Source organism: Drosophila miranda, chromosome 3, assembly GCF_003369915.1.
Source record: "Drosophila miranda strain MSH22 chromosome 3, D.miranda_PacBio2.1, whole genome shotgun sequence".
NCBI classification, from domain to species: Eukaryota; Metazoa; Arthropoda; class Insecta; order Diptera; family Drosophilidae; genus Drosophila; species Drosophila miranda.
This window is the reverse complement of record NC_046676.1, coordinates 16,292,511-16,315,670: the sequence shown is the minus strand read 5'-3', so window position 1 is coordinate 16,315,670 and position 23,160 is coordinate 16,292,511. Positions and strand designations below refer to the sequence as shown.

Genomic DNA, 23,160 nt, shown 5'->3' with positions numbered 1-23,160 from the left:
TCGAGAAGTGCATAATTCACGAGGCCCTCTAAGGGTATCTCGCGGTATCGCCAACCAGAGCCAGTCCCAGCGTCCATTGTAACCACTTTCAAGCACTTGGCTAATTCAATTTCCCGGCCATCAGCGACATCGCGACGTCTGCAAGTCGGATTCCCACTGGCATTCGCAGTCGCAGTCGCATTCGGATTTGCCCGGTTCGCATTCATTGTGTTTTGGACAAGTTGCCTTGTCTTTTGTTACAGTCATTCGTTCAATTTCCCAACGTCAACAGTTAACAGCAGTTTGCATATTGCGCAACGGCAACAACAGCCAACAGAGCGCCGCAAAGTGGCCGCTGGGCCCGGGCCCGGGGGCGGGTCCGGGTACGGGCCTGGGTGCTCGACTCTGGGCCGCCGCCATCCTCCTTCGGGCCTCGCTAAAATTGTCGCTGGCTGGGCTAAAATTAAATGCTTAGTTGGCCGACAACCGTCGATGACAGTTTCACAATGTCCCTGTCACTCCATTGTTTCCACTTGCCTCCACTTGTGTGTGCTGCTGCATGCCTCATGCATCCCCTTGTCCATGTGCCTGTTTGTGTGCTCCATGCGTGTGGAGATGTGGCGATGCCAATTTAAGCTCCATGCATCTTTGAGCACTGACAGTGGCAGTGGCAGGCGACTGCCAATGACTGATGAAGACAAAACCAGGCCCCCAGGGACAAGACTCCCTAAAACTTTGGCCGGCCACCAGGGCAAAGTTTTCCCTTTGGAAAATGATATAAAGCTGGAGCAGACATCTAATAGAAAACAATTTCAAAAGAGTCCATCACATGTACATAAAATAGCTTGAATATGAACTCCTATAAATTGATCAAAAGCCAAACCCTTGGCTCCTCTATGGGCCTATTTTCCTTCAGTCTGCATCCGACTGAATATCTGTGCATCTGTGTGGTGGCACGCTTCATCACAATTAGCTGGCGAAAGAGGCATCTCTGTCAGAACGTGCAATTACACACAATGAAGATGACGATGATGGGATGCCAGTGATGATGGACAAATTGCTGGCCATATTGTGCCACCACGGGGGGGAAAAAGTTGACAATGGATTGTCAGATTCAGATTCGGATCGAGATGACCCTGGGATGGCTGCGAGTGGCAAAATGCGCCAATTATCTTCACCCAGCCACACCAGACGGCCTGCCAGACAAGTGCAGCAGCAGCAGCAGCACTTACACACACACACACACACACACACACACACACACATATCCAGGAAGGAGAGACAACTCAGACTAAGGCCACAAAATAATAAAGCAAAATTATTATCTGGCCAGAAATGTTTCAATACCAGAGACAGAGACAGAGACAGAGACAGAGAAAGACAGCTCCGACAACAATGGCAGCACACCACACACAAGATGGGGACGATAATGTGTGGGGGATGTGTGTGGGGCGGGGGGTGGCAGTAAACGTTTGGCTTCCTCAATTTGTGGCAGACTGTTGCCAATATTTTGTAATAAAAAAAAACCCCGCCCCTTGGGAGCCCACAATCCATCCCAAAAAAAGGTACACAAGATGATGTGTTGATGGCAGATACGACGGCAGATGTGAGTGCTCGTGCTGTGGCATGCAACGTGGCACACGAGTGTACGAGTAACAATTGGAAAACACTCAACAACTGAAATCGAGCTTTTCTTTCCTTCACAATTGTCGGATAACGGCGGTGGTATGGGGGAAAATTATGCCAGCAGCAGCAGCCGCAGCAGGGAGTTTTCTTTTGGATAGTTTTTCCGCTCCTCTGTTTTTCTGCTGATAACTTTCAAATGCAATGCCGCAGGCTGTTGTGGCAGGGCAATAATGCAAAACACAGCAGCAGAAGGAGCAGCAGGAACAGCAGCAGCCGCAGCCGCAGCCAACGAGCAGAGGCAGGCTCCGATGTTCAATTTCTCATAAAAGTTTCCCTTGACAGCTGAGCCAACATGGGAAAAAGCAGAAGAAAAAAACAGAGGAAACCCAAAGAAATATATGACACACAATTCAAACTTGAGACTTGCATTTCGGCCTGCTGAATTTCAGATAAATCGGAAAGGAATGGTAGCAGAACCCCTTAAATATTTCAGAGAATTCCTGAAGTCCTGAATGGCAAATGGCAAAGTGACCCCGATCCCTAGAGAGCAGCAACCGAAAGAGCGCCAGAAACAGCACTTGCATTAAAATTAAACAAATTTTCTTTTGCGGCGGAAACGGCAGTAAAAAAAACCAGGCGTAGTTACAGTTATGCCAGCCATCGCCGCCGCCATTGCCAGAAGCAGCACAACTTCCGGTCCGTGGGATGTTGGCCATTTTGTTTTTACAGGCATTACGAGCACTGGTCGGATTTGCGGCCCATTGGAGTCTCCGTGGGGGCTCGATGCTTTAACGCGTTTCGCCCAACACCCACGGGACCAGGGACCAGGGACCAGGGACCAGAGACGGCTGTTGGCAGGCCCGACCCGTGCCGGCTTAGAGGTGTGAATGATTGCCAAGGAGCGTGGAACGTTCCCACAGGCTGGAGACAAAAGAGGTACATCCCCGAGGCCATAAATATGCTAATCACAAAGAATTGCAATTGGGATTGCATGGGGTCGAGTGGAACGAGTCCCAGGATCATTCCGTTTGCTTAGCATTCTTTTCTGGAGCAGCTCTAAAGATCGCCTTGCTCCGGTCGCCTGCTAATTAACACAGTTTTTGGGACAGCCCTTCGTTAAATGCCTGCCTTCCGTGCTTCCTCATTCTTTCCAGCAAAAAAATTGTATTTTAATTTTAATGAACCCCGCTGGCATATGCTAGAAGACAAACCGCAGAGCAGAAAATTATGCAAAAAAAAACAAAGGACACACAGAAAAGCTAAAAAAAAAAAACAAAAATAAAATAAATAAAGTTGGGGCACATCAGATTAAAAAGTAAACTTTTTAATAAAAATCACTTTAGCATTTCATTTGCTTACAGAGCAGCAGAAAGAAGAGCGAAAAAAAACTTTGTGGTAAAATTAAAAATACTTTTTTATGCAGCAGCAAAGAATAATCAAATAATAAAAGGAAAGGCAAATGTTTTTCACAGCAAATAATGAAAAGCGCTCATTGTGGTTAAACAAAAAACGAAGACCCACAGAGAAGGAGAGGGATGCGAATGCAGCCAAGATACAGCGATAAAACATTTAAATTTATTTTTTTAATAATATAGGAGCAAAGCCAAAACAAAGGAACCAACCCAACATATTTGCATTTTTGTGAGCGGGTCACGAAAACTTGACGAAAATGGCTCGGAAATATGAAAACTTGGCCAGGCCTAAACAAAGACGGAAAGGGGGTTGCAAGAAGCGACTGCTTCCACCCATGTATATATATATGTATATATTATTTTTTTCCTTGCGGAAATCCCAACTAAAGTGAGTCCGAGTCCGAGAACAAGAACGAAACGGATTCGCTGCAAATTTAACACGAAATTGAATTCTGCTCATCATAATTTCCCCAAGGATGCTTATTAGGCAGCAGGCCAAGCAAAACTGGATACAAAAACAAAGCCCCAATGAATTGAATCGCCGAGGACTCCACTCAACTCCACTCCATCCTGCTCTGCGTCTCCGGCGTTTCCATAAGTGCAGCTGAGATGCGATGCGGACTGCTGTTATTTTCTGATTAGGCATGGGAGGAGACCCGTAAGCCAGGAGGAAATTGACAAAGGGAAAAGCAGCGCCTGATCAACTATGCATAAACTCATTTGGCAGGACAGCGCAAACCTTGAGGGGAAAGCGATGGAGAAATGTTAAATGTAGACACAGTGAAGGTGAAATAACAAATCCTACAGTTCAATTCCATTTACCATTAAAATAACTTTGAAAACAACGAAGCGAAGCAACAAATTGCACAAAAAGCCAAGTAAAATAAAACAAGAGCTGTGGCACAGGAAAATATTTGCCAACACGAAGCATACAATATGCACGTGTATGTTGTATGTTGTATGTTGTATGTATTCGCCACAGCGCTTAGCCACATTTATTTGGCCGGAGGCATGCCAACAACCAACAACCGACCACCAACAACCGACAAACATGCAACCAACAAAAGAAGAGGGTAAAAATTACAATAAAAATAGAATAAAACAGAAAACAAACCCAATGAATCCATTACACTTTGAACTCTCCCTTTATCTACACTTGGTCCTCGTGGTATCTGTCTCTGCCCCCTCTCGAATCAATTGAATTTCGACTTTCGACTTTTCAGCTGGAGGCAAAGGAAAACTTTATCCCAGCGAAACAGGAATGCCAACCAGGGGTGGACCCTTACAATGCCGAATGCCTCGGCCATGGCCAATTATCAAACAAACAGTGAACGGTGAATAGTGAACAGTGAACAGTAAAGAAAATTTGGTTGTGAAAGTTTCTCCTGCTCGGAATGGGGGCGGGACTCCCGAGCAGAGTCCGATAGTACTTTTACTATCGAAAATCAACGAAATAACTCCCAAGAATATATCAAGAAATAAAAGAAAACGGCAGGGTAGCTACACTGCTCGAAGCCTTAGATACCCTGGCACATCAATCGATTAAGGCTCGGTAAGGTTTTGCCCCTTCTGGGTGACAAAGTACTGACCCAAAATACTAATGCCCCCGGTAATGCCAGGGTATAACCACTAAAAGAAGCAGCTGGCGAATCGCTAAAAGTTTTTCCAACTCCCCACAGTATTTTCTGTAAGGAAACTTCGCATAGGGGTGGGGGTTGGGGCTGGCGAAAGATAGCAGCCAACCCCCAAGACCCTAATTGAAACCTAGGCAACGAAGAGAACTTAAACTTTTGCGTAAAATGCAATTAAAAGCAGCAGCCAAGCATCAGTTAGAGACGGATTTTTACTTAATCTTCTGCATCAGTTTGTCCCCAAAGCCCCAACCAGACAGCTCCGGCAAAGGGAATAGCAACAGCCGAGGCACCACATCCAAGCCAAGTTCCAGCAATTGTTGTTTCGGTGTGGAAAACTTTATGCCTGGCCTAATGCAAAAGCAAAGCAAAAGCAAACCAATTCCAAATCTTATTTACGCAGAAAATTAAACATCAACTCGGGGCAGGCCACAGAGATTTTGGTCTTGCTAAAGCAGAGCCTCGAGCCAGGTTACATAAGTTTTGATAACCAGAAGGCCGGGAAGCAGCAGGCAGCAGCAGACAGTTTTTTAGTTTATAGTTTTCTGTTTTTAGATAATGCAAAAGTTGTAACTAGATGCGTCCTCGAGGCGTTCAGTTTCCTTCAGTTCGCCCCTGGGTGGCCGGCTACGTAGGTAGGAAAAAGTTTTACGCAAAAGATCGATAAGTAATAAAGTTTCGGGTGGTGGGGGGTGGGAACATAAGTCCGTTCTGATTTGGCCAGAGAAACGGCGGCTCCGGCTGAAAAGCCTTAATTAAGGGATTAATTTTAGCCCTCTGCGATGGATCCTTTCTTCTGAATTGTGGCAGCCGACATTTATCATTATGGCCAAGAAGAGAACTTTCTTTGCCTTCCGGCTAATTGAAGCAAACGTTTCGGTTGGCTTTCGGTGAGAATTTCACACTTGGATTCTCGCAATTGAAATTGAAATGCTGCAAATACTGGAAATGCCATAAAAAATCAATTAATTTTCCACTTCGCAAAGAGTGGAGCAGGAAAACGAATCGATTGGGGGGTTTCGGCAGGCCACAAAGTCGACAACGAAATGAAGACACATGTTCTTCGAATAATATTGAGCCAGGGTCTCCAGCCATTTCCCACTTCCCACTTCTTACATATCTCATTTCCTTTGCAGGTCTCTGGCGTTGACACCAGCCAATTTTCTGCCAGGCAATCGGCAAACACTCAAGACGGTGGATGCTGGGCACTTTCCACATCCACATCCACATCTACATCTACATCCAGTCACGTTTTAGGGCCCGGGCCCGGACTCCTCTAGCATTCGATTATTTGTTGACTCAAAAGTTGTCTCTTCCCCCCCGCCCACAGTCTCTCGTTTCTGTTAATGGAATAGGCAGGCCCACGAAATTGGGTCGAGAGTGTGTCGGTCTCATAACCTAGTTAATTAGGACGAGATTTTTCTTCTTCTGCTGGTAATTGCGCATATGTCGCCAGGAAGCAAAGGCTGTGATGATTGCTCCGTAAGTGGCAGCAATTAAGGAAACTTTTCACCAGCCAGGTGTTCGGCGAATGCACTGTGCTGCACTGCACTGCATAAATGAGAGGAGAGAGAAGAGGAGGAGCTGGGTGAAAGGTCAGGTCAGACTGATTTTCTAGAGATATTCCAGCCGGCTTTTCGTGTAGAAACAAACAACAAACAACGAAACGTATAAATAATTGAAATATTTAAGAACATAGAAACACACACCAAAATCATTTGGGTTTTTAGATAACATAACGAATATCGGGGTTGATGTGAAAGTTTGTGGTGGGCTGTAGGGCTGGGCTAGATGGATTGATAGTTTCGGTTGGGGGGATAGGGGGAGGTACAACATTTGTCAGCTAAACAGAAACTACAAATGAATAGGCGCCTTCTACTCACTGTAGGGCTGAGGTCGTGTACCGTATAGGGGCTCCTGCAGTAATGGCGAGCGACCATTTCCGATATCCTTAACTGAAATGAGACAAGAGCAAATGGCAAACAGATTGCGCGTGATAAATGTTTCCACAAATTTGTTGAATTTCTGTTTGGGTTTGGTTGCTGGGTGGTTGTAGATTGGTTGTTGTTTGATTGTTGTTTGGTTGTTGATTGGTTGTTGTTTGGTTGTTGATTGCTTGCTTGTTATCGTTGTTGTTGTTGTTGTTGTTGTTGTGGTGTGTGTATATGTGGCGATCTTTATTCCTCAACATTCTCCTCCTCTCGGTTGTGATTTCTTTCGTTTGCTAAGCGCTAACTTTAGCTCAACACACTATTGTTCTCAGTGTACGTAAGTGTCTGAGTGTGTGTGTGTGTGTGCTTAGCCTCACAGACATAACGAAAACAAAATGAGAACAAAAAGAAGATCTTCCCGTACCGGGAATCGAACCCGGGCATAGACCATATGGGACCACTGAAAGGTCTGTTTGCCGCACTCCATTCCCGGAAAGAGCAAAAGCCTGCACAGAGGGGCAGGAGGAGGGCAGAGAAGGGAATAAATTCAAATTCACGCTAATGCTCCCGCCTGTTCAGCTGCTCCCTCCTGGTTCATTGCCTCGAATGCCAGTGAATCAGTTTTTATACACACATAAAATATAGTAAAGTAAGGTAGAGAGGAGGCAAACCAGACAACAAAGTGGATTTCAGAGTTGGGGCAGGTCAGAGTCACGCGCGGCTACAGGGAACGAGCGAACAGGAATACATAGTCGGAATAATAATAATATTCATTCAAAAATATATAAGAGAGAAATGCCGAAATTCTTATTCAATACTACACTTCTAAAGTGGATTAATTTATGACAGCAGACAGTTTTAGCGAAATGAAGAGAGCACCCATCCCCCATCCCCAGCACATACGTCACCAGCTGAGATAAAAGGCGACAGCCACATAAATCAAGAGCTTTTTGAACAAGATTATCGAGCTATTTACGAGAGACAAAGAAATATACATAAATATGTTGAAGGAGAATGGCAGAGAGTGCCATCTAGCGTGGAATAGATCACGATAGCATAAAGTATGGCCAGGTTCTGGCACACTTTCGCTAGACCGTTCACACGCTCGGTCCGAGTTGGTGCACTGTCAGTGTTTCAGGGCCAACTTCTAGTCCAAATCGAAGCAGTAGCAGTAGCAGCAGCCAATCATTCAATGGCGACCCCAATAGCCGCATACTCGTATAATGGCTAAAAGTCCGACGACTTGTTCAGAACCTGTTTCAAATATTTATTTACTTATTTTCGCTGTTGTTTGCCCCCAGCGCCCACCCCAACCCCCACCCCCAACCCCTGCCATTGCCAAACTGTTATGTTTCGGCCAGCGTGGTGCAATTAATTTTTATGTGTGGCATTTGCGTTTGTTTTATTGAGTTTTTATGGCTAAATGGGCTAATGATTTACATCGATTGTCGATTTTCGATGACCGATTCGGGAGATGGAATAAAAACATCACTCCGTCCATCCCCACATAAACCACAAAAGGATCCCAGTCGATGAATGGAATAGTCATTCTAGTCTTATATAGTACAAATATAGTATATAACGAGTCCGAGAGTATTTACAGACATTTGCTCTGGGATCGGATCGGATTGAATTGCATCGGATCGCTTTGGCACTTACAAGCTATGAAATTGTATGGTACTTAGACATAGAGTTAGATTAGAGTGCTTCAACTGACTCACCTCCGGCACAGTCGCTGCGTAGTTGAGACGCCGACGCCTGTCTTCTCCTTACCACCACTCATCTGATACGATACGATACATGTATGGCCGGCCAGCCAGGCCCCCGCGGGTCACAACTGGAAGGCTTGTGCCCGGCGGAGGCAGAGGCGGTGGCAGAGGCGGAGGCGGAGGCAGAGGCGGAGGGAACGGGAACTACTCGTACAGACATGACATACACTCGTATACCGACCGACTAATACCACTCACTATACTATACACAGTACATGTCCCGGAATCAGTAGCAATAATAACACGAGAATGGTATAAGGCTAGGGCTTACATAGCTTTGAACAGATCCCAATGGTAAAATTGTGATTAAACTAAACAAAATTCAAGTTTGAATTGAAATGTTGTGGTTCATGGTATGACAAATAGAACAAAAATATATATGTATATATATATTATATACCATATAGCATATATAATATATGGATTTAGCAAATAGTTCTATTTTGATTTTGTTTGATTTATCTCATGGGGGTACTCTCTCATTTTATACGTCGGATTGTCAGTCAACACATCAGGAACAGCAACAACCACATTTGCCAACATCTATGCATTTCAAGGAGTATATCATGGTACTCCAATGATATCGGTTATCAATTGTTTTTCAGTTTTATGCAACAAAATTCAAAAACTTTTGGCATTCCGCCTCAGCCGGCAGGCAAACAACATTTCAAGGATCTGTTCAAATACGATTTCGGCTTATAACGACTACTAATTTCTGGGGCTGTAATGACAGTAGTAGTAGTAGTAGTAGTAGTAGAAGTAGTGGTAGTGGTAGTTCTGGTAGTATCTGTTAGGATGGTAGTGGTGGAGAATCTAAGCTTTGATATTGATCCCGCGATGCATCGCTGCCTCTGCTCCTCCTTATCCTCTTCGATATTCTCCATATCCATATTCTCAACACCTTTATCCTCATCATCCTTATTATCCTTATCAACAACAACCATTCTGGATGCGTCGGAGTCGCTGCCCGTGCCATGCATCTGCATCTGCATCTCTCCTGCACACAGACAAACACAAGCGAGATAGAGATAGATAGTAGATAGTGTGTTGGTTGTGATATTTTACTGATTTTTGTTTTTTTACTGAGTTTTTTTAAACTTATTTTGAGTGAGAGAGAGAGGTAGACAGATAGAGAGAAGAAGAGAGAGAGAGACAGTGAGAATTCTTGCAAAGTTTCGGTATTTGTTGTGATGCTTTTGGTCCTGCCCAAAGAGTTTTATTTATATATAAAAATCTATATATTTTCATGTTTTTTTTGTATCATTTTCGTGGTTTTTGAATTTGGGTTTTACCTTTTTTTTTTTGTCTATATATATTTATATTGATTTGTTGTATAGATTGCATAAAATTGAATGATTTTTTCAAAAGAATTTTCAAACTTTGAATTTTTCTTGAATTTCTTGTTTTGGTGCGTTCTTGCAGAGATATATATTATATTATTTTGTTGTTGTTGTTGTTGGTTGCATTCTGTTGTTGTTGTAGCTGTTGTTGTTGTAGTTGGAGTTGTAAGTAGTAGTTTTTGTTGTAGTTGTACTGGTTTTAATACTTTGGTGGACAATATCTATATATACATATATATATATATACATATATATATATAGTAGTAATATATAGTTCTGGTTCTGGAACTTTCAACGCACACAGAGACGCACACAAACACAACAAAAAGGTATTAGTAAGTTAGCAAAGAGTATATATATATATATATAGTGGGTGGTTTTTTCTCTCTCAATCGATAACTGCTGTACTGCTTTCACTCGGTTCTGATTCTGGGGGTTAGTATTGTACGAGTAGTATATTTAGTGGGATCGAGATTAGTTCGGATGGCGTGGCAGGCAAGGCAGGCAGGGGTTTGCACGGGTTATAGGCATGGTTGGGATGGAGTTGTTCTGACCACACGCAGTGTGGTCGTATAGTGGATAGATATAGGGTGTTCTATGCGCACTACTACTCGCATTCGGTATTCGGTATTCGGTTCTAGATCTATGTTTAATCCTTGTGTTGCTGTAGTTCTTGGAGCTGCTACTGGGATTATTCGAAATACTCGACAGACTGTTGCAAAAATAAAACAAATCATTACAAAAAAAGTGGACACAAAACACGTGTTGTTTGTAAAAAGTGTGGGTTGTTGTTAGTGATTGGTTGTTGTTGCTGTTGTTGGGTTGTTGGGTTGTTGTTATATTGCAAAGGACACTCCAACCAGGTCTCCCCGTTTTCCTGCTCTCTTCTGGAACTCTCTCTTTGTACAAATGGTGCAGGGGTGTATCTGGTTTCTGGTTTCTTTTTTCTGATTATTAATGTTTTCTGTTGCATATTGATTTGGCTGTATTTTCTTGTTGAATTCTTCTTTTTTGGTTAAGCAGAAAATCTTTTTTGGTAGCGTGGCGTGGCTGTTGTTGCTGGCTTTGATGTGGTTGTTGTGGTGATTCTTGGTCGTATGTTGCACTATGTTGCAATGTTGTGTTCTTGGGCATATATATATATTGTATTTTTACAAGTGTGTTTCATATTTAAGGTTTTAGTAGTTTTAGCAGTGATTACTATATATCTTTGTTAATTTTTCTTATTCGGGGGTTGGTGTTTTTCTTTGTTTTGTTCTTGTTGTTGTAGTTGTTGTAGTAGTTGTTGTTGTTTTTGTTTTTTGTTGTTGCAGGTTTAGTAAGACGCTTTTCATGTGTTGGAATTGTGTTGAGGTTGTAGTTGTTGCTGCAGTTGTGCTGAGATCGTTGAGGCTTGAGCTGATTTTCTGCTGGTTTTTTCTTTTTTTGAAACACTTTAATCACTGAATCAGAGACATTTTGAAGGCAAACAAATGAACAAATGAAAACTTAACGAAAAAGAAACCCCATTCAAGAAATTACATTGTATTTTCACTAGAAGCAATATATATATATTGTATATTGTATATTGTAGAATATTTTCCCATGGATTGTCAAAGATATGTGGATATGTGAGTGAAGAAGTAGCATTCGTTTATTCCTATGTAAAGCTTAGCTTAGATATTACATACATACATATACATGTATCTAGACCCTCTATCAAGGCCATGTATGCGTATGGGTATGCGTATGAGAGTGTGAGTGTGCGTGATGGGTGTGTGGGTGACGCTGTGCGGTAATAATAATTTACTCTTGAGATTAGGCACATAAATAGGCTGCGGCGGGGATTGAGTGCTGTGGAGAAAGCTCTGGCAATGCAAATGTTTTCCTATAATTAACCAAGACTCGACCCCAGGACTCCATCAGAGCTGCTAACCCAGCGACGATAATAATGATGATGATGTTCGGCATCATTCGGAAATGTCGAGCCATCATCTCATCCAGTGTCACCGAGTGGGGGCTCTGGCTCTGGTTCTGGCAATGGGCCACTAGGGGCATGGGCTCTCAAAATGTATGGCCAAGCACCAAAAGCCGGCCCAGGCCATTATGTGGGCAGCAATGAAAGCCATTTTAATTGCTTCTAAATGAGTGAGGTCCACGCAATTGCACAGAGAAGACATAATGCCACACACATACTCGTAAATGTCTGTGGCTGTGGCTGGGACTATCACGGGGACTATGACGGAGGTCTATGGCGGGGATTGGGGGCAAGGGTTCCTGCAAATAAAAGCCCATATCAGATCAGGCCACTAAGGCAACAAATTATTCACACTGATTACATGAAGTTTTCGCTGGGTTTTCGGGCATTAAATAAACCATGCTGAAAAAGTAAACCGTTATAATTACGATGTATTTGATGGGTACGGAGGGGGAAAGGGGGAGGGGGCACCGAATGACAGACACACAAATACATTGAATGGCAGCAGCATATGGAGGGCACTAAAAACAAATTGGGGGTCCAAAATGGCGCACGGCTCAAGATAAAACGAAAATAATCAGCAGGCAGTCAGGCCGAAGGACACACTCTCACACAGACACACACACACACACACACACACACACACACACCACTACAGACACTGGCAGAAATCGTTGTGTCATAAAAATAAACAGCCCATCGGGGGAAAAGCACTGCTTTGCAGTGAACCCAGGACTAAGGACAATCCAACGTTGATTTAGGATAAAGAAAGCGAAAGCGAAGGGGAAAGTTATTTGAATGCAATTTAAATAAATAAGAATGCGGCAGGATCGAAAACTCTAGCCATAATTGAAATCACTGGGAAGACGGAGTTGCCACGGCGACACACGCCACAGCCCCGGCCCCAGCCACACAGCCCCTCAGCCACAGGGTTGCCAACGTGATTTGCATGTGTGCCAGAGCAAAGAGAGAGCCAGAGAGAGAGAGAGAGAACGTATGAATAATTTATGCGCATTTAATTCGATTGTTGTGGTTTATAGGGATACATCCTTTTGGGGCATGTGGCATGCGGCATAGGGACACCTTAGCTGGTAGAACTGCGAGGATTACGAGCATAGTACCTCGTACATAATTTAATCGTAAACATGAAATAGTTTTGTCATGTTTTATATTCAACTTCAGTTGTCCCACTTCTAAACGAAAGAATAGGAAAGGACCCTGCCGCCGACCCTTCGTGGGAGTCTCTATCCCTCTCCCTTCGTCTCTATTTTATGCCATTTGGCATTTCCGTTGCGTTTCCGTCTCGTCCCGTTTCATTTCATTTCGTTTCGTTTGTCCTTTGTCTAGTTTTATTTGTGTCTCGACTTTTATTGAAATTTCTGCTACCTAATTCCGGCATACGCCGTCCCGTTTTTCGTATGATTGTTATTTTGCTGCCGTTTCCGTGCATTAGGAAATAAAATAAATAATGACTGCGATTACGGTGCACATTTTTGGGGCCCCCCTGGGAGTCCAAGCAACCGAAGGGAACGCGGGAGGGCCTATTCTGTGGTTAATTACGGCCAAGTTCCGGCGGCTATCGGGATACCCAATCAGGGGACATAAATTTGGTAAATGGGCAACCGTTTTGGCCAGCTCTGAGCATAACCAGATGTAAGCTGCTATTTCCTGCACCATTCCCCCCTTCAGTAAATCGTCTCGAATCAATTTCAAGCGCAGACTATTCCTCAGCAGAAGCCAAATTAACTCGGAGACAAACTATCCGGTAAAACGAAACTGTCACTTTGCATCAGGTCGACGGGCTAACGAAAGGGGAGAATCGCAGTCCCTAAACGTATGAAAATACACGAAGTTTTGCCAAGTCGCTGGCTCCACATTTAGCAGGGGCAAAAGTGCAGAAAAAGAAAGAAAAATCGAACGTCCTTGGGCCAAAAGAGAACCCAAAAGAAGGGCGAGGGCAAAGGATGAGCAAAAACAATTTGCAATCAAATAAAGAACAACGGGGCGGCGATGGGCGATGCGGTATGGGGGATGGAGGAGGGGTAACCTAGCAAGAGAACATCGCGTGACAACACGAAGCAAAATGCGACTCCTGATGAGCATGAATCCATCTGAAGGCGGGGCAAGGATAACCGCAACCACAGCCGCAAGACGCAGCCCGAGAGGATGACAGCAAAATGAGTAGAAAATTAACAAAACGCGAATAGACAGAAACAGGGACTGAGACAGAGTGCAGGATAGATGCTAAGCCATCACTGAAAATATCTCTCAGATATGCAGCAGGACGACGATGGAGGACGAGGACGAGGACGAGGACTAGGACGAACCGCACCGGTGGCAACTGTGGCAGCCACGCGGTTGTCAAATGCAAATGCAAATACAAATTTTCGGTGTGCACTTGATGAAGTTTTGAGCTGCAGCATGAGCTGGAAGCCACTGCAGAGGTTTCCTCCTAGCTTCCTTCTATCCTTGCGACGGGCAGTGAATGGGTGAATGGGTGGTTGGGTGGCTGGGTGGCTGGGTGTTTGAGCACTCAAGTCAACTTGTTAAAAACTTCTTTGCTACTTTGGACGGTTTCGGCCAGTGCCAGTCATTTCGAATGCTTTTTTGACCGAGCGGAACAGAACATAGGGGGAGGGCGAGAGGGAGAGCGAGAGGGAGAGCGAGAGGGAGAGGGAGGAACCTTGTTTACCCAAGGCGGTGGCACAGTCAGGAGGACACTGCCACTACCAGTGGCACCGCCTTCACGTGCTGGCATTTTGTATCGATTGCCAAGAAAAGGTAAGAAAAGCGCCAGCTACAGAAAAGGATAGAAGGACGAAAGGAGACAGAGAAAGACAGAGTGCTGAGGATTTACAGAGGGCGAGTGAAAATCTTATGCAAATATTAGGTTTGCATTTTCCACTTTATATTTAACTTTCCTCACTTCACTTTTTGTTTTCCCTCTCTCGACTCTGTCCACTGTCCCCTGTCCCCTGTCTCCTGCCCCCGTCCGTTGTTCGCTTTGTCCGCTTGTTATTATTGTTAAGACAATAATTTGGGACGAAATCGACGTACAGCCCAAGTTGTGGGCCTCCGGCATTGGAGGGGGCGTGGATTGTCACATGACTACCATGATTTTTAATGAACTCTATTGATTTTCGTGTAGAAATATCCACAGCCATCGAATGGTTAGAGGGTTATGGTAGGCAATTTGCATTTGCCGATCGATTGAAAGGACAGGAACTCTGCCAGCCCCCTTATCCGTTCAATTAGCCAACCACAAGGATTGTGTGGGAAAAGTGCACAGTTTCCACCTGCCATGGAATCGTTTGAAGCAAAAAGAGATGCCCGCCAGTCGTTCCATCATCAGCCACAAAGAAAGGAAAGTATCTCCTGCTTTCTGTTCGTTCTAATTTACATGCCCCTCACACCACCACCACCACCACCACTACTGTCCACACTCCCACGCCCACGCCCAAACGGCAATGATGTTGTAGCTGCCAGGAACACATCTCCGCCCACGCCTTCTCCATTTCCATCCGCCCAGACAGGACAGACAGGATCCAAGTTCATTCAGTTCTGTGCCATTCATTGATGGGAGGCTGGCTGGCTGGGCAGCTGGTTGGCTGACAAATGGCTGTAGCTCAGTAGTGGCTCATCCGTTTGTGGCAACGACTAGCACACAGTGGCAGGGAGGGAATTGGTGGATGTGGCATGCAAATGCAAGTGCAAACAAACTTCGGCTGCCACCAGACAACACCAAATGTAAACGGCAATCCAACGAGGCAGATAAATGCATCGGAGGAGGAGTAAGAGGACGAGGAGGAGCAGGAAAAGCAGGAGGAACACCAGCAACAGTAGCCAAACTTTGTGTCTGTCCGTCCATTGAACAGAGCGTGGCTGTGGCTGTCTGAGTTATTGTGGCTTTGGTCATCCTGCTTTTTCCCCTCATTCGCAGCCAGAGACAGTTCCTGCCACGTTGCTGTGGCAGTGGTTGCGGCAACGTTGACACTTTTCCACAGCAGCAACAGCAGCAACAACAGCATTAATAGTGCGTTGGCCTGGACGGGACAGGATCCGCTGGTGGCTCAGTTTGTCGGCCTTTTGATGTTGCCCGTCTGTCGACCTCTTCCAGCTACAAATTGCCAAACAACAACGACAAGGATGACAACGCTGACAGTGTCGCCTCGCTGTCTGCCCCAGACGAGAGTCGGAGTCGAGAGAACAAGAGAGCGGAAAACCGGGGCAAAAGCATTTAATTTCATTTTTATTCAAAGTGAAATATACAAATTAAAAATGGCATTTAATGCGCAACTTTGTCGCCCGTCATAAGCACAGAGAACATGTGAAATGCGCAGTGGAGGGGCAAGTTGGGAGCAAGAGGAGTGGAGTGGCACTAGCAGTGACAGTGGGAGTGGCACTGGCACTGGCAGTGGCTGGGGCTGTGGCGGTGTCTGAGTCTGTGGGATTGTGGAGGCCACACTGTGACTCGCAAACAGGTGGCACTATTGCTTGGACGTGGGCGGCTTTGCTGGTGTTCGTGGCGGTGGTGGCAATGTTGTGTATCTTAAATGCCAGCTGCCACATGCCAGATGATGATGGTGATGCGATCTCCTCTTTGTGTCTGAGTGTGCGTTAAGACATTAAGTATACGCCAGGGGGGGGTCTACGGTTAGAGCTTTGAAGCGTCGAAAATTGTTAATAAAAGGATTACGGCAATGCTTCGGGAAACAACGTAATATGAAGCAGAATGAGAAGTTGTGCATACGCCACGTGTGGCAGCCAACTAGAGTAAGGAGCAAGGAATATGTGGGCAGGGTGGGGTTTTGGCCAATTAAAATGTGGATAACCAAAAAGAGTTCAGCACAGCAAGCCGGCAACTGGGGATATTTCTACAGTTTATTTTGGACTCGGTCTCAAGTGACACAAAAAGCAATCATCTCTCCGTCTTCGTGTGCGTGCGACAGAGAGTGTGTGTACTTCCGTTTGTTTGTGTGTGTGTGGTTTTGGGCAATGCAAGTGTCTATGACAGAGTGTGGGTGTGTTTGTGTGTGTGGGTGCTGCAGTGTGTGGATGTATAGGTGCATCACTTAGAGGCTATTTCTTTTTAGGGGGAAAAAAGTAGTAAAAAATGTGAACGCACTTGGTAGAATCTCACCTGTGCTCAGCGTATAGTCCCAGCTGGTATCGGGCTCGTTCTTGTACACATTCAATTTCTCTGGCTGCAAAACGTTCACAGAATATATCACGATATACATACGAGCCTGTAGAGGCCGGGATCAATCTTACCTTGGCATAATCAATTTTCAAAGTGCAGCAGCCGGCATAGATGTCGGCTCCATTCAGATTCTCGCGCGCCCTTGTGGCCGCATCGAGGTTGTCGAACTCTACCATGGCCTGGACGCCGTTCTTTTTGAAGATGACAATGCGCAGCACTTGGCCATGTGGATGACAGATTTTGTGCAAGACATCCTGCAAGAAAATTCAAAGATTCGAGTTAGTAATCGTTAATCGTTTTAAAAGGCCACAGAAGTGAGTGACGACTAATTGACAGAAGAGGCTACGAGAGACACAATTGAAACGAACTGCTTCCCCTTGCCACTGCCATGTCCTTTCACTTTCCGTGGCTTTGTTCTGCTGACGACCCTGCCACAGGCCAGGCGGCTGTTGACAACTTCCCATCGTTTACGCTCTCAATTTCATTTGTTTTCGCTTTTTTGTCAGAAATAATTGGAATTTCTCATTTGTCTGGCCCACACCGCACAATCCGAAGAAAGTTCCTTCCGAGCGCCTTCCAGGACAGCTGTGTAAGCTGTGTGTGTGAGGCTCAGGAACTCATTAGCATAATTTAATAAGCACTTTGCTCGGCTCCACTATGCCAAAGAAATTTCCCAATTAACATTCATAAATTTTCGAAAATTACGTTAATGAGTTTCGAGTGTGCTGAGGAGGCGGCCAAAGCCAAGGCGTGCCAGGTCTAGCCCAACAGGAATGGGGGCAGCAAAATAAAGAATACCTCTTCGTGGAGGCAGAGGGGGGAGTGGGAAAAAGTCTGGCTGGTTGCTATTCTAAGAATTAATGGCAAATTATAATGAGCATTGGTCGTTGCCATGGAAATTTATGGAAAATTTAAGCTGCCAAAAATTTCATGTTTCCATCATCCGCCCTCCTTCCCCCCCACCATCACTCACTCTCGCTATCTCTGACTTCCGTTTATTTATTTCACAGGCAAAATAGTCGAGAAATTCGATGATGGAAGGCTTTTCGGGGAGCTTGTCATGTTGTAATGGGTTAAATGTTCAATTTGTTCCACCAGCCCCCACTCTCCGCCCCATCTAACAGTGAGGAAAGTGCCTGAGCGGCTTTCGTCGGAGGCTGTATTTTGTTATTCATGAAATTCATCGATAAGTCCGATGGCTCATGAAATTTTGAAGCGTGCCGAAAACTTTTCACATTGATTTGCATTACAGAAGCAACTTTCTGGGGTAGCAACTTCATTAGGCCGGACTTTTAGCCTATGCAAATTTTCCATTTCCGAAAATTATTGGACTGAAGACAAACACGGGATGGGGAGGATGGCGGGGTGGGGGGAAATATACGGCTCACCAAGGAGTACGTAGAGAAAGGTGCCGTCACTGGTACTGACACACTTACGAGCTCTCTTTACGTTTTTCCCGTTTTTCCTACTGTGCTGCAACTCCTCTTACATGAATCATTTTCTCACTTTTTCGCCCCATTGCCCCATCACCCCATCGTCTCGTTCTGCTCTATAATTGTGGATGTCTGTGTGTGTACTATTACTTAATTATTAATGCAGCTGCTTTCTTTTTTCCCCCCCCCTCTGCACACACTTAACACTTTCCGACGACTCTGGCTCTGTCTCTGGCTCTGCCACTGCCTCTATCAACCGCAAAAGTTTTCTAATTAGTTTTTGTGTGCACACTGCGCTTTATAGTTGGATGGTGCGCCATTCTACTCCATGGAAATGTGCCGGCCAGAGGAGTGGCAACAGTGACAGCGGAAGCTGGAGTGCAAGTTGCAGCAGCAAGTGGAAGTGGAAGTGCCCGAGAGAGAGAGAGAACGAGAAGTGAGAGAGAGTAGGGGAGGGGGGGGGGGGGCATAGCGGGCTAGAGAAAAAACATCTTCTCGCTCATTTTCATCTGCAACGACATTTTACAATTCGTTTCTGAAGCTGCATTTAATGCGATTTGCACAAGGTCCTAAAGCAGGACAAGGACAGGACACAGGAAGACAGAGCGAGAGGTAGGGGCAAAGTTAGAAAAAGAACGAGATAGCGAGAGGGAGAGGAAGAGGGAGCACGATGGAGCTGGAAATGTCTGCAATTATTGTAAATAGCGCAATCATCGAGCAAGCCAAAAGCGTCACCAAGCGCCAAGTCAAGGAGCAAAAACGGGAGGAGGGACGCAGAAAAATTACTCTTGTTTATGAGAGCAGCTTATTGAATAAATGAGGCGCGTGCCCTCCGATGGCAGCTGGGGGAGACCTCCTCGAACCCAACTAAAAGGATACGATACGGATACTCGCCGCTGTTCAGTCATTGTTGGCTGGTAATTCGAGCCCATTAGGCGAATGGCGAGTCAGAGAGTCACAGAGGATGAGTGGGTGCGGCACAGCGATCCCTGAATGATTGTGTGCGAAATGGAGCTGATTAGACCAAGCCCAGGGGGAAAAGCGGATGTGCCAGGGTATCCTCCAGAGTATCCTCTAATAAAGTACAGTTGTGCCCGAGCCGCTTAAATTCCTGAGACTGATTGAGGGCTTTAATCAACATGTAGATACCCCAAACTTGTGGTTTGCTCAACAGAATTTCGCCATAAAATCTCCTAACTCCCAAGTGCTCTTAAATCCTGAAAGAGATGCAGTGCAGCAGCTGGCGTGCATATCAAAAGGTTCAACATTTCACGAGCTGTTGAAATTAAAAAACTAATCCGCAAGAAGGCGAGAAATAAACAAGAGGAAAAGAGAGGGGGAAAGAGGAGAAACAAATAAACCGCATCCAAAATGAAAGTAATAATAAAACACAAGAGGGGGGTGGGTTTTCCTGGGGGGGCTGGTGGTGGTGAAACAGTTATTTAAAATATAAGAGCCGTGCTTTCCAGCGATACATATCGTACGAGTACGTGGCATTTTATGAGGCACTATAACTTGTTCGTACTGGCCGCGGGACAAGGGGCGTCCCCACCACCCAAAAGAAGGCTGGGGAAAAGGACAAGCGAACAACACGGCGAGGGGAGGAGGGAAAAATAAATTAATATTTTATCTAGAGCAGAGATTCGCATTGCATGCTGCCACCCTCCGTCCCCCCCACCCACCCACCGCCACCGCCGCCACCATGCATTTTGTTTTGCCATTTTATGGCCATCATCAAAAGCGCATTAAAATTTTACTAAGGCCTCATGGCCGAGGGGGTGGGGGGATGGGGCTTTTGCCCAGGAGGTGGGGAGTGTCCAGGCGTGCTAAATATGAAATCAGCGAATTGCCACCAGCAACAGGGCGGGAATGAAAGCACAGGCAAACAACAAACAACAAACAACAAACATCTCCGCTGCATCTCCGTGTGGCAGGGAAATATTTTAAGCGGCTTTCCCCAGGTCCATCAGCGGACCAGGTCCCACATCATTCGCCCTCATGAAGCGGACAATGGGGCCTGCCAGCAGTCCGGCAAATCGCATTAAATATTAATAACGTTGTGTACTCGGTGGCGTTATCAACAATTTTGTGGTCAGCCATTGTTTTGTGATTTGAGCTGACATTTTCTCAGCGGAATGCTCTCCAATGAGTACTCCCTACTTCTTACAAGACTTACAAATAGTCTCCAGTCTACCACAAATAAATTATGAGCATATATGGTTGCTCGGTTTTGTGGTTTCATCAGAAATTGCACCTTCTGATAAAACTTAAATGCTTTCTTGCCAGGATGCCAGGACATTAGACAGAAGGCAGAGCAAAGCACATCGGATCAAATCAAAGCCATATTTGTGGCTTCACAGCCATCCGCTTGGATACTATCTTGGCCCTGGCTTCGGTTGCAACATCTGCTGGGCCCTGCAGTTCGATTGATTGATCGAACCGGAGAGAAGTCATTGAACCGACCGCAAATTGAGGAGGAAACAAACCGAGAACGGAGTTCATTCCCCCGCCAGCAGTTCCCTGTTTTGGTCTGGTTCTTCGCAAAAAAAAAAACTCAACAAGTTTTTGTAGCATTTGAATTTTCTTATTGACCCATTTCTTCGGGGCAACACCAAAAGCACAAGCCCAAACAGAGCCAGAACCCGAACACGAACCCGAACCCGAACCCGAGTCCGAACCCCAATCACAATCGCAATCCGAGCAAAGCTCATTCAAACCCGTTTCAAGTCATTTGCAACACTTTCGGGGCTGCAGCTGCAGGGGAAGGTCGCTCAGGCCACAGAGTGAGAGAGGGGAAAGGGAAGCGAGGTAGAGACCAGTGAGTAACTGCATTTTGGCCTGGCTCTCACCATGTGCCGTTAGCTGCTGGCCCAAAGCGGGGCAAGGCAGCGAGGCAGAATCGGCAACGCGGCCCTCGAGTGCAAAAGTAAATTTCAACAACTGGAAAGACGGGTTTTCATCCTCGTTTCTCTTCCCCTTTGAAGGCACACGACTTTGTGGATTTGTTAGAGCCGAAAGTGAAGCCCAGCGAAAGAGATTGAGTCCTCGCGAAAGCAAAATAAACACCAACTTAAGCCAGCAGATTGCTGCACAGTTGTGTTCCGTGCTGGCATCGATTCAATTTATTCAATGGCAAATATTTGCGGCCACTGATTGGCCGATCACTGTGGAAGCGCTAACAAAATTAACACATTCGCAGTGTCCATAAATCAACAAAAGTGCTATATATTCTTAATAGGTCTGTAAATATAACATTAAATTTATGCTGCAGGCGATCGCCCGGACCCAGCCCCAGGCCCAGCCCCAGCCCCGGGGCGACTCCGAGTGACAGCAAACAAATCATAATGCACAGGAAAAAGTGTGCACAAATATTTTCCTATCATTACGATTTCCATTTCATTCTCATTTTCCCCTGACATGTACACACGGCTGGCTTCCCCCCTTATCGGAACGATCTCTGAGGGAATGGCAAAATTAGCATAATACAAATTATCAAAATTGGAAAATGGCAGGGCCGTAAAATATGCATCCACTCGATGGGAGGATGGTAGGATGGGCGGAGCGGTGGCCAGGCAAAAAAATGGTAATAGAAACCTAGCTTCGGGTCGAAACTTGAGATACCGGGCAATTACGGATTGAACTCTGTGAGCCGCGGCAAGGCCCGAAGCTCCACATTTACACTCCGCCAGAGGACGCACACTGCATGAGGAAGAGTGTGTGTGAGAGAAAGAAAAGCGGGTGGACGGGGTAGCATGGTCACAGCGATATCACACGAGTCTGGATACAAACTTTGATTGCTCTAACTCTTATAGTCTCTGAGATCTAGGCGCTCATCGGGACGGACAGACAGACATGGCTATATTGACTCGGCTGTTGAATATGATAAAGAATATATAAACTTTATGTGGTCGGAGACGCTTCCTTCTGGGTGTTACACCCATCCACTTCCATCACAAATCGTATCTACCCCTATACTCTTTGAGTATCGGATGCAACTAAAAGAATTATGTTGTAAGATCAGGAATATATCTAAGTACACACTATATTTAATGTATGAAATCGAATGAGCCTCCTCTTCTATCCAAAATCATACGAGTAATCCGTGTGAATTCCTTTGCAAGGGTATCAAAATGCATAGAGAAAATGCATGTGAAAGTGACCGTACGATGCATGCAACCACATTGTTTTTTCTTTTGTTGTTGTTTTGGTGAATATTAAAAGACGAAAAGGAAAATAGCCGAGACAGAGGCGAGCTGTTAAGACACTTCCGGTGGCAGTGGCGGTGGCGGCTGTTTGCTGCTTCTTCTGCCTCTGCGATGTAGTTGAAAATGTGGGCAAAATGTAAATGAGGCTCTCAAAGATGCAGAGACTGAGATGGGGCCGAGTGTTGGCAATAAAATATTGCCATTAACATTTAATTGAGGCGCACCAAAAGGAAAACCAGGGAAACTCGCGAGTTGGCCGGAAAGTGGTTTGTTTTGTGGGCGTGAGAGGGCGTCAAACTGTGAAATTGAGAATGGCATAGAGTCATTGAGGCGCCCATGGATGCCCCAATTAAATGGAATGCTAATGGCAGACAAATCTGCGAATTTGAGCAGATAGAAATTATCTTCAGCTCAGTAGAATTTTTATTCACTTTTCCGATTCAATTACAAAGGAAAAACTTGGCAAACTCCCCCCGAATTATCTCGAAAAGTGCCAGACATTGATATACAGATTCTGGTAAGCAATTTGGGGACAAATATTCTGTAAGTGGCAGCATCTCTTATCGCACCTTAACGCGGCTCTTAAGTGGCTATTGGCAGGGCCAGCAAGAGGCTGCTAATTTTTTCCAAGAGCCCATTGTGCTCCACCCACCACGCCCCAGCAGTCCCCCCAGCCT

General features: G+C 45.4%; 1 protein-coding gene across 19 annotated transcripts in view; it reads right to left on the bottom strand.

Moving 5' to 3' along the window:
• The window catches only part of LOC108159163 (heterogeneous nuclear ribonucleoprotein L), a 98,662-nt gene that overhangs the window by 32,502 nt on the left and 43,000 nt on the right, over positions 1-23,160 (bottom strand). For 5 of the 19 annotated variants that reach the window (XM_017292170.2, XM_017292171.2, XM_017292174.2 and 2 more), the window contains 3 exons: positions 16,917-17,099; positions 16,771-16,849; positions 6,532-6,603 (listed from right to left, as the gene is read on the bottom strand). In XM_017292170.2, the coding sequence (XP_017147659.1) occupies positions 6,532-6,603; positions 16,771-16,849; positions 16,917-17,099 (334 nt within the window). Of the gene's footprint in view, positions 1-6,531; positions 6,604-8,804; positions 9,346-16,770; positions 16,850-16,916; positions 17,100-23,160 lie in introns of those variants that run through there. The other 14 variants (XM_017292176.2, XM_017292177.1, XM_017292181.1 and 11 more) reach the window with 7 other exon arrangements.